We start from the raw sequence: 12,722 nt of genomic DNA, 5'->3' as shown, positions 1-12,722 counted from the left end.
TATGAAGGCCCCATTTCACAGCAAAACCATGACCCAAAAAAATTTCTACTCTCAATATCTTCTCAACTAATGCATCTGCCGTCAAGAAAACTATAGCATACTACTCAGTAAAACAGAGTGTGTAAGAGCACAAAAGTTCATACGAATAATCTATTGTTTACTGTTGGAGTTATGAGGGCCCCATTTCACATCAAAACCATGACCCAAAAAATTTTCAACTCTTAATATCTTCTCAACTAATGGATATGTACTGAAGGAAACGATATCATACTACTCAGTAAAACAGAGTGTGTAAGAGCACAAAAGTTCATACGAATAATTTGTTGTTTACTGTTGGAGTTATGAGGGCCCCATTTCACACCAAAACCGTGACCCAAAAAAATTTCAACTCTTAATATCTTCTCAACGAATGTATCTGTAGACAAGAAAATATAGCATACTACTCAGTAAAACAGAGTGTATAAGAGCAGAAAATTTCATACGAATAATCTGTGGTTTACTGTGGGAGTTACAATGGCCCCATTTCACAGCAAAACCATGACCCAGAAAAATTTCAACTCTCAATATCTTCTCAACTAATGGATATGTACTGAAGGAAACTATATCATTCTACTCAGTAAAACAGAGTGTGTAAGAGCAGAAAATTTCATAGGAATAATCTGTGGTTTACTGTGGGAGTTACAATGGCCCCATTTCACAGCAAAACCATGACCCAGAAAAATTTCAACTCTCAATATCTTCTCAACCAATGGATATGTACTGAAGGAAACTATATCATTCTACTCAGTAAAACAGAGTGTGTAAGAGCAGAAAATTTCATAGGAATAATCTGTTGTTTACAGTGGGAATTATAAGGGCCCCATTTCACAGCAAAACCATGACCCAAAAAAATTTCAACGCTTAATATCTTCTCAACTAATGCATCTGTAGTCAAGAAAATATAGCATACTACTCAGTAAAACAGAGTGTATAAGAGCAGAAAATTTCATACGAATAATCTGTGGTTTACTGTGGGAGTTACAATGGCCCCATTTCACAGCAAAACCATGACCCAGAAAAATTTCAACTCTCAATATCTTCTCAACTAATGGATATGTACTGAAGGAAACTATATCATTCTACTCAGTAAAACAGAGTGTGTAAGAGCAGAAAATTTCATAGGAATAATCTGTGGTTTACTGTGGGAGTTACAATGGCCCCATTTCACAGCAAAACCATGACCCAAAAAAATTTCAACGCTTAATATCTTCTCAACTAATGCATCTGCTGTCAAGAAAACTATAGCATACTACTCAGTAAAACAGAGTGTGTAAGAGCACAAAAGTTCATACGAATAATCTGTTGTTTACTGTGGGAGTTATGAGGGCCCCATTTCACAGCAAAACCATGACCCAAAAAAATTTCAACTCTTAATATCTTCTCAACTAATGCATCTGCCGTCAAGAAAACTATAGCATACAACTCAGTAAAACAGAGAGTGTAAGAGCACAAAAGTTCATACGAATAATCTGTTGGAGTTATTAGGGCCCCATTTCACACCAAAACCGTGACCCAAAAAAATTTCAACTCTTAATATCTTCTCAACTAATGTATCTGTAGACAAGAAAATATAGCATACTACTCAGTAAAACAGAGTGTATAAGAGCAGAAAATTTCATACGAATAATCTGTGGTTTACTGTGGGAGTTACAATGGCCCCATTTCACATCAAAACCATGACCCAAAAAAATTTCAACTCTCAATATCTTCTCAACTAATGCATCTGCTGTCAAGAAAACTATAGCATACTACTCAGTAAAACAGAGTGTGTAAGAGCAGAAAATTTCATAGGAATAATCTGTGGTTTACTGTGGGAGTTACAATGGCCCCATTTCACAGCAAAACCATGACCCAGAAAAATTTCAACTCTCAATATCTTCTCAACCAATGGATATGTACTGAAGGAAACTATATCATTCTACTCAGTAAAACAGAGTGTGTAAGAGCAGAAAATTTCATAGGAATAATCTGTGGTTTACAGTGGGAATTATAAGGGCCCCATTTCACAGCAAAACCATGACCCAAAAAAATTTCAACGCTTAATATCTTCTCAACTAATGCTACTGTAGTCAAGAAAATATAGCATACTACTCAGTAAAACAGAGTGTGTAAGAGCACAAAAGTTCATACGAATAATCTGTTGTTTACTGTGGGAGTTATGAGGGCCCCATTTCACAGCAAAACCATGACCCAGAAAAATTTCAACTCTCAATATCTTCTCAACTAATGGATATGTACTGAAGGAAACAATAGCATACTACTCAGTAAAACAGAGTGTGTAGGAGCTGAAAATTTCATTAGAATAATCTGTTGTTTACTGTGGGAATTATAAGGGCCCCATTTGACATCAAAACTATGACCCAAAAAAATTTCAACTCCTAATATCTTCTCAACTAATGCATCCGTAGTCAAGAAAATATAGCATACTACTCAGTAAAACAGAGTGTGTAAGAGCAGAAAATTTCATAGGAATAATCTGTTGTTTACTGTGGGAGTTATGAGGGCCCCATTTCGCAGCAAAACCATGACCCAAAAAAATTTCAACTCTCAATATCTTCTCAACTACGTAATGGATCTGTATTCAAGAAAACTATAGTATACAACTCAGTAAAACAGAGTTTGTAAGAGCAAAGAATTTCATACGAATAATCTGTTGTTTACTGTGGGAATTATAAGGGCCCCATTTCACATCAAAACCATGACCCAAAAAAATGTCAACTCTCAATATGTTCTCAACTAATGCATCTGTAGTCAAGAAAACTATAGCATACTACTCAGTAAAACAGAGTGTGTAAGAGCACAAAATTTCATAGGAATAATCTGTTGTTTACTGTGGGAATTATAAGGGCCCCATTTCACATCAAAACCATGACCCAAAATAATTTCAATTCTCAATATCTTCTCAACTAATGGATCTGTACTCAGAAAACTATAGCATATTACTCAGTAAAAAAGAGTGTGTAAGAGCAGAAAATTTCATACGAATAATCTGTTGTTTACTGGGGAAATTATAAGGGCCCCATTTCACAACAAAACCATGACCCAAAAAAATTTCAACTCTCAATCTCTTCTCAAGTAATGCGTCTGTAGTTAAGAAAATATAGCATACTACTCAGTAAAACAGAGTGTGTAAGAGCAGAAAATTTCATACGAATAATCTGTTGTTTACTGTGGGAATTATAAGGGCCCCATTTCACATCAAAACCATGACCCAAAATAATTTCAATTTTCAATATCTTCTCAACTAATGGATCTGTACTCAAGAAAACTATAGCATATTACTCAGTAAAAAAAAGTGTGTAAGAGCAGAAAATTTCATACGAATAATCTGTTGTTTACTGTGGGAATTATAAGGGCCCCATTTCGCAGAAAACCATGACCCAAAAAAATTTCAACTCACAATATCTTCAGAACTAATGGATATGTACTCAAGAAAACTATAGCATACTACTCAGTAAAACAGAGTGTGTAAGAGCACAAAAGTTCATACGAATAATCTGTTGTTTACTGTGGGAGTTATGAGGGCCCCATTTCACAGCAAAACCATGACCCAAAAAAATTTCAACGCATAATATCTTCTCAACTAATGCATCTGTAGTCAAGAAAATATAGCATACTACTCAGTAAAACAGAGTGTGTAAGAGCACAAAAGTTCATACGAATAATCTGTTGTTTACTGTGGGAGTTATGAAGGCCCCATTTCACAGCAAAACCATGACCCAAAAAAATTTCTACTCTCAATATCTTCTCAACTAATGCATCTGCCGTCAAGAAAACTATAGCATACTACTCAGTAAAACAGAGTGTATAAGAGCAGAAAATTTCATACGAATAATCTGTGGTTTACTGTGGGAGTTACAATGGCCCCATTTCACAGCAAAACCATGACCCAGAAAAATTTCAACTCTCAATATCTTCTCAACTAATGGATATGTACTGAAGGAAACTATATCATTCTACTCAGTAAAACAGAGTGTGTAAGAGCAGAAAATTTCATAGGAATAATCTGTGGTTTACTGTGGGAGTTACAATGGCCCCATTTCACAGCAAAACCATGACCCAGAAAAATTTCAACTCTCAATATCTTCTCAACCAATGGATATGTACTGAAGGAAACTATATCATTCTACTCAGTAAAACAGAGTGTGTAAGAGCAGAAAATTTCATAGGAATAATCTGTTGTTTACAGTGGGAATTATAAGGGCCCCATTTCACAGCAAAACCATGACCCAAAAAAATTTCAACGCTTAATATCTTCTCAACTATGTAATGGATCTGTATTCAAGAAAACTATAGTATACAACTCAGTAAAACAGAGTGTGTAAGAGCACAGAATTTCATACGAATAATCTGTTGTTTACTGTGGGAATTATAAGGGCCCCATTTCACATCAAAACCATGACCCAAAAAAATGTCAACTCTCAATATGTTCTCAACTAATGCATCTGTAGTCAAGAAAACTATAGCATACTACTCAGTAAAACAGAGTGTGTAAGAGCACAAAATTTCATAGGAATAATCTGTTGTTTACTGTGGGAATTATAAGGGCCCCATTTCACATCAAAACCATGACCCAAAATAATTTCAATTCTCAATATCTTCTCAACTAATGGATCTGTACTCAGAAAACTATAGCATATTACTCAGTAAAAAAGAGTGTGTAAGAGCAGAAAATTTCATACGAATAATCTGTTGTTTACTGGGGAAATTATAAGGGGCCCATTTCACAACAAAACCATGACCCAAAAAAATTTCAACTCTCAATCTCTTCTCAAGTAATGCGTCTGTAGTCAAGAAAATATAGCATACTACTCAGTAAAACAGAGTGTGTAAGAGCAGAAAATTTCATACGAATAATCTGTTGTTTACTGTGGGAATTATAAGGGCCCCATTTCACATCAAAACCATGACCCAAAATAATTTCAATTTTCAATATCTTCTCAACTAATGGATCTGTACTCAAGAAAACTATAGCATATTACTCAGTAAAAAAAAGTGTGTAAGAGCAGAAAATTTCATACGAATAATCTGTTGTTTACTGTGGGAATTATAAGGGCCCCATTTCGCAGAAAACCATGACCCAAAAAAATTTCAACTCACAATATCTTCAGAACTAATGGATCTGTACTCAAGAAAACTATAGCATACTACTCAGTAAAACAGAGTGTGTAAGAGCACAAAAGTTCATACGAATAATCTGTTGTTTACTGTGGGAGTTATGAGGGCCCCATTTCACAGCAAAACCATGACCCAAAAAAATTTCAACGCTTAATATCTTCTCAACTAATGCATCTGTAGTCAAGAAAATATAGCATACTACTCAGTAAAATAGAGTGTGTAAGAGCACAAAAGTTCATACGAATAATCTGTTGTTTACTGTGGGAGTTATGAAGGCCCCATTTCACAGCAAAACCATGACCCAAAAAAATTTCTACTCTCAATATCTTCTCAACTAATGCATCTGCCGTCAAGAAAACTATAGCATACTACTCAGTAAAACAGAGTGTGTAAGAGCACAAAAGTTCATACGAATAATCTGTTGTTTACTGTTGGAGTTATGAGGGCCCCATTTCACATCAAAACCATGACCCAAAAAATTTTCAACTCTTAATATCTTCTCAACTAATGGATATGTACTGAAGGAAACGATATCATACTACTCAGTAAAACAGAGTGTGTAAGAGCACAAAAGTTCATACGAATAATTTGTTGTTTACTGTTGGAGTTATGAGGGCCCCATTTCACACCAAAACCGTGACCCAAAAAAATTTCAACTCTTAATATCTTCTCAACGAATGTATCTGTAGACAAGAAAATATAGCATACTACTCAGTAAAACAGAGTGTATAAGAGCAGAAAATTTCATACGAATAATCTGTGGTTTACTGTGGGAGTTACAATGGCCCCATTTCACAGCAAAACCATGACCCAGAAAAATTTCAACTCTCAATATCTTCTCAACTAATGGATATGTACTGAAGGAAACTATATCATTCTACTCAGTAAAACAGAGTGTGTAAGAGCAGAAAATTTCATAGGAATAATCTGTGGTTTACTGTGGGAGTTACAATGGCCCCATTTCACAGCAAAACCATGACCCAGAAAAATTTCAACTCTCAATATCTTCTCAACCAATGGATATGTACTGAAGGAAACTATATCATTCTACTCAGTAAAACAGAGTGTGTAAGAGCAGAAAATTTCATAGGAATAATCTGTTGTTTACAGTGGGAATTATAAGGGCCCCATTTCACAGCAAAACCATGACCCAAAAAAATTTCAACGCTTAATATCTTCTCAACTAATGCATCTGTAGTCAAGAAAATATAGCATACTACTCAGTAAAACAGAGTGTATAAGAGCAGAAAATTTCATACGAATAATCTGTGGTTTACTGTGGGAGTTACAATGGCCCCATTTCACAGCAAAACCATGACCCAGAAAAATTTCAACTCTCAATATCTTCTCAACTAATGGATATGTACTGAAGGAAACTATATCATTCTACTCAGTAAAACAGAGTGTGTAAGAGCAGAAAATTTCATAGGAATAATCTGTGGTTTACTGTGGGAGTTACAATGGCCCCATTTCACAGCAAAACCATGACCCAAAAAAATTTCAACGCTTAATATCTTCTCAACTAATGCATCTGTAGTCAAGAAAATATAGCATACTACTCAGTAAAACAGAGTGTATAAGAGCAGAAAATTTCATACGAATAATCTGTGGTTTACTGTGGGAGTTACAATGGCCCCATTTCACAGCAAAACCATGACCCAGAAAAATTTCAACTTTTAATATCTTCTCAACTAATGGATATGTACTGAAGGAAACTATATCATTCAACTCAGTAAAACAGAGTGTGTAAGAGCAGAAAATTTCATAGGAATAATCTGTGGTTTACTGTGGGAGTTACAATGGCCCCATTTCACAGCAAAACCATGACCCAGAAAAATTTCAACTCTCAATATCTTCTCAACCAATGGATATGTACTGAAGGAAACTACATCATTCTACTCAGTAAAACAGAGTGTGTAAGAGCAGAAAATTTCATAGGAATAATCTGTTGTTTACAGTGGGAATTATAAGGGCCCCATTTCACAGCAAAACCATGACCCAAAAAAATTTCAACGCTTAATATCTTCTCAACTAATGCATCTGTATTCAAGAAAATATAGCATACTACTCAGTAAAACAGAGTGTATAAGAGCAGAAAATTTCATACGAATAATCTGTGGTTTACTGTGGGAGTTACAATGGCCCCATTTCACAGCAAAACCATGACCCAGAAAAATTTCAACTCTCAATATCTTCTTAACTAATGGATATGTACTGAAGGAAACTATATCATTCTACTCAGTAAAACAGAGTGTGTAAGAGCAGAAAATTTCATAGGAATAATCTGTGGTTTACTGTGGGAGTTACAATGGCCCCATTTCACAGCAAAACCATGACCCAGAAAAATTTCAACTCTCAATATCTTCTCAACTAATGGATATGTACTGAAGGAAACTATATCATTCTACTCAGTAAAATAGAGTGTGTAAGAGCAGAAAATTTCATAGGAATAATCTGTGGTTTACTGTGGGAGTTACAATGGCCCCATTTCACAGCAAAACCATGACCCAGAAAAATTTCAACTCTCAATATCTTCTCAACCAATGGATATGTACTGAAGGAAATTATATCATTCTACTCAGTAAAACAGAGTGTGTAAGAGCAGAAAATTTCATAGGAATAATCTGTTGTTTACAGTGGGAATGATAAGGGCCCCATTTCACAGCAAAACCATGACCCAAAAAAATTTCAACTCTTAATATCTTCTCAACTAATGCATCTGTAGTCAAGAAAATATAGCATACTACTCAGTAAAACAGAGTGTATAAGAGCAGAAAATTTCATACGAATAATCTGTGGTTTACTGTGGGAGTTACAATGGCCCCATTTCACAGCAAAACCATGACCCAGAAAAATTTCAACTCTCAATATCTTCTCAACTAATGGATATGTACTGAAGGAAACTATATCATTCTACTCAGTAAAACAGAGTGTGTAAGAGCAGAAAATTTCATAGGAATAATCTGTGGTTTACTGTGGGAGTTACAATGGCCCCATTTCACAGCAAAACCATGACCCAGAAAAATTTCAACTCTCAATATCTTCTCAACCAATGGATATGTACTGAAGGAAACTATATCATTCTACTCAGTAAAACAGAGTGTGTAAGAGCAGAAAATTTCATAGGAATAATCTGTGGTTTACTGTGGGAGTTACAATGGCCCCATTTCACTGCAAAACCATGACCCAGAAAAATGTCAACTCTCAATATCTTCTCAACCAATGGATATGTACTGAAGGAAACTATATCATTCTACTCAGTAAAAACAGAGTGTGTAAGAGCAGAAAATTTCATAGGAATAATCTGCTGTTTACAGTGGGAATGATAAGGGCCCCATTTCACAGCAACACCATGACCCAAAAAAATTTCAACGCTTAATATCTTCTCAACTAATGCATCTGTAGTCAAGAAAATATAGCATACTACTCAGTAAAACAGAGTGTATAAGAGCAGAAAATTTCATACGAATAATCTGTGGTTTACTGTGGGAGTTACAATGGCCACATTTCACAGCAAAACCATGACCCAGAAAAATTTCAACTCTCAATATCTTCTCAACTAATGGATATGTACTGAAGGAAACTATATCATTCTACTCAGTAAAACAGAGTGTGTAAGAGCAGAAAATTTCATAGGAATAATCTGTGGTTTACTGTGGGAGTTACAATGGCCCCATTTCACAGCAAAACCATGACCCAAAAAAATTTCAACGCTTAATATCTTCTCAACTAATGCATCTGCTGTCAAGAAAACTATAGCATACTACTCAGTAAAACAGAGTGTGTAAGAGCACAAAAGTTCATACGAATAATCTGTTGTTTACTGTGGGAGTTATGAGGGCCCCATTTCACAGCAAAACCATGACCCAAAAAAATTTCAACTCTTAATATCTTCTCAACTAATGCATCTGCCGTCAAGAAAACTATAGCATACAACTCAGTAAAACAGAGTGTGTAAGAGCACAAAAGTTCATACGAATAATCTGTTGTTTACTGTTGGAGTTATTAAGGCCCCATTTCACACCAAAACCGTGACCCAAAAAAATTTCAACTCTTAATATCTTCTCAACTAATGTATCTGTAGACAAGAAAATATAGCATACTACTCAGTAAAACAGAGTGTATAAGAGCAGAAAATTTCATACGAATAATCTGTGGTTTACTGTGGGAGTTACAATGGCCCCATTTCACATCAAAACCATGACCCAAAAAAATTTCAACTCTCAATATCTTCTCAACTAATGCATCTGCTGTCAAGAAAACTATAGCATACTACTCAGTAAAACAGAGTGTGTAAGAGCAGAAAATTTCATAGGAATAATCTGTGGTTTACTGTGGGAGTTACAATGGCCCCATTTCACAGCAAAACCATGACCCAGAAAAATTTCAACTCTCAATATCTTCTCAACCAATGGATATGTACTGAAGGAAACTATATCATTCTACTCAGTAAAACAGAGTGTGTAAGAGCAGAAAATTTCATAGGAATAATCTGTGGTTTACAGTGGGAATTATAAGGGCCCCATTTCACAGCAAAACCATGACCCAAAAAAATTTCAACGCTTAATATCTTCTCAACTAATGCTACTGTAGTCAAGAAAATATAGCGTACTACTCAGTAAAACAGAGTGTGTAAGAGCACAAAAGTTCATACGAATAATCTGTTGTTTACTGTGGGAGTTATGAGGGCCCCATTTCACAGCAAAACCATGACCCAGAAAAATTTCAACTCTCAATATCTTCTCAACTAATGGATATGTACTGAAGGAAACAATAGCATACTACTCAGTAAAACAGAGTGTGTAGGAGCTGAAAATTTCATTAGAATAATCTGTTGTTTACTGTGGGAATTATAAGGGCCCCATTTGACATCAAAACTATGACCCAAAAAAATTTCAACTCCTAATATCTTCTCAACTAATGCATCCGTAGTCAAGAAAATATAGCATACTACTCAGTAAAACAGAGTGTGTAAGAGCAGAAAATTTCATAGAAATAATCTGTTGTTTACTGTGGGAGTTATGAGGGCCCCATTTCGCAGCAAAACCATGACCCAAAAAAATTTCAACTCTCAATATCTTCTCAACTACGTAATGGATCTGTATTCAAGAAAACTATAGTATACAACTCAGTAAAACAGAGTGTGTAAGAGCACAGAATTTCATACGAATAATCTGTTGTTTACTGTGGGAATTATAAGGGCCCCATTTTGCAGAAAACTATGACCCAAAAAAATTTCAACTCTCAATATCTTCTCAACTAATGAATCTGTACTCAAGAAAACTATAGCATATTACTCAGTAAAACAGAGTGTGTAAGAGCAGAAAATTTCATAGGAATAATCTGTTGTTTACTGGGGGAATTATAAGGGCCCCATTTCACATCAAAACCATGACCCAGAAAAATTTCAACTCTCAATATCTTCTCAACTAATGGATATGTACTGAAGGAAACTATATGATACTACTCAGTAAATAGAGTGTGTAAGAGCAGAAAGTTTCATACGAATAATCTGTTGTTTACTGTGGGAATTATAAGGGCTCCATTTCACAGCAAAACCATGACCCAAAAAAATTTTAACTTTCAATATTTTCTCAACTAATGCAACTGTAGTCAAGAAAACTATAGCATACTACTCAGTAAAACAGAGTGTGTAAGAGCAGAAAATTTCATACGAATAATCTGTTGTTTACTGTGGGAATTATAAGGGCCCCATTTCACAGCAAAACCATGACCCAAGAAAATTTCAACTCTCAGTATCTTCTGAACTAATGGATCTGTACTCTAGAAAATATAGTATACAACTCAGTGAAACAGAGTGTGTAAGAGCACAAAATTTCATACGAAAAATCTGTTGTTTATTGTGGGAATTATTAGGGCCCCATTTCACAGCAAAACCATGACCCAAAAAAATTTCAACTCTGACATACCGAATTTGCGGTGGTACCAGTGTTTGACATGGGATGGGACCAGTGATTGACAACAAGTATATTCCTGAAACGACTTAAAAAATTCAAAATACCTAAATCACTGTTCCTCTTAGATTTTTAACAAAAAATACAGTCTTATTCATAATTAATAACAATCGGTTTTTAAATTGGCCTACCAAAATAATGTAATATTTTTAACATTACGCTTTTTCATGCAGTTATTGACGATCAACCCTTATACAACTATGCTACCGAAGAGTTTTAATTTCGTTCAAACCTTCTAGGGCATCTGCGTCATTCAATTTTCGAGAAACATCTTATACAAAACGTTGAAACTAGTATTGGTTACTTTGGCTCAAGAAACAGTTCGCTTATCCTTCTTGCAATGATAGGATGACGGTTCCGGAATGCTTCCTACCAAGATTTACCTGGTAGGTTATTATTGAAAGGGTTTTTAATCTAGTTTTGTATAAGTTGCCATACAAATGGCTTTTAGTGATGGGAAACCCAGCTCTGGCAACGGACGTGATCCACAAAAATAAAAAAAAATTCTCTTCCGCAGAAGAGAGTACTGTACATGGTTCCATTCGTCTGCTGACTATAGATTTACCTTTCACTTTGTACAGTAGGGTAACTCGAGCGACTCGGTGCTTTTTAGCAGCTTTGCTAATTGTTGTTCCTTGACCTACAACTACCTCTCGCAGTTAACAACACATTATTGGCATAAAATTTTGTTCACTTATATACTACACTTTACTGAGTTGTAAGTTATATGCTGTAGTTTCCTTGGGTACAGATCTTTAAATTGAGAAGATATTGAGAGTTGAAATTTTTTTGGGTCATGGTTTTGCTGTGAAGTGGGGCCCTTATAATTCCCACAGTAAACAACAGATTATTCGTATGAAATTTTCTGTTCTTACACACTTCATGAGGCCAAACAGTTTCCAGCGGATCTTCGTATCCCAAGCAATTAACAATCCATCTCTTATCTTCTTTAGTTAGCATCTATATCTCAGTGACTTAACGAACAACTGACCTTAATATGGTTTTGTAAACTGTTAGTTTATGTCACTATTTTTGAAATATTTAAGAATATCAACAATTTTCACAATTATGAGTAAATTTAAAGCCTAAATTAAAAGTGCTTATCAAAGACAATAATAAGAAATTTTACCAATAGATCCGCAAGGACCGCCTGTTGCTTTATGTAATTCTCTCAGAGTTCCTGTTTGTGCTGACACACTGTGAACTGTTATATCCACCGTGCCTCCACCGCAATCCACTACCATGTAACTTCCTTTAAAAGTAAAAATCAAATAAATTCGTTGTATTAATTAAATAAAAAGAAATATTTGACAAGAGGTAATTAACTATCTATGAAACTTGATAGCCAAAATTTAAATTTGAGAAATCTTTTATGTTTTCTTATTAGAGCAAAAATATCATTGCCGTAATGTTGAAAATACCAAAACGAAACACAATTTACATAGTTTAAGTACTTTAGGGATACCCTTATCTTTTTTATTAATTATTCATCATAACTATCTTTATCTGGAATTTTGAGTATATAATAATGTGAAGATTATAAAATAAAAAAGATCCTCCATCTACGAAAACCTCATCGGAATTTGAAGG

At 34.9% G+C, this 12,722-nt stretch overlaps 1 protein-coding gene across 3 annotated transcripts in view; it reads right to left on the bottom strand.

The window, feature by feature from the left end:
- Positions 1-12,722, bottom strand: part of LOC141461095 (heat shock 70 kDa protein 12A-like) — a 34,857-nt gene that overhangs the window by 6,865 nt on the left and 15,270 nt on the right. For all 3 annotated transcript variants that reach the window (XM_074141784.1, XM_074141786.1, XM_074141785.1), the window contains exon 8: positions 12,262-12,384. In XM_074141784.1, coding sequence (XP_073997885.1) covers positions 12,262-12,384 — 123 coding nt within the window. The remainder of the gene's footprint in view (positions 1-12,261; positions 12,385-12,722) is intronic.

The sequence above is a fragment of the Rhodnius prolixus genome, unplaced genomic scaffold (genome assembly GCF_049639745.1).
Source record: "Rhodnius prolixus isolate KJV_2025 unplaced genomic scaffold, Rpr scaffold_6, whole genome shotgun sequence".
In the NCBI taxonomy this organism is placed as follows: Eukaryota; Metazoa; Arthropoda; class Insecta; order Hemiptera; family Reduviidae; genus Rhodnius; species Rhodnius prolixus.
This window is presented reverse-complemented; position numbering and strand designations above follow the sequence as displayed.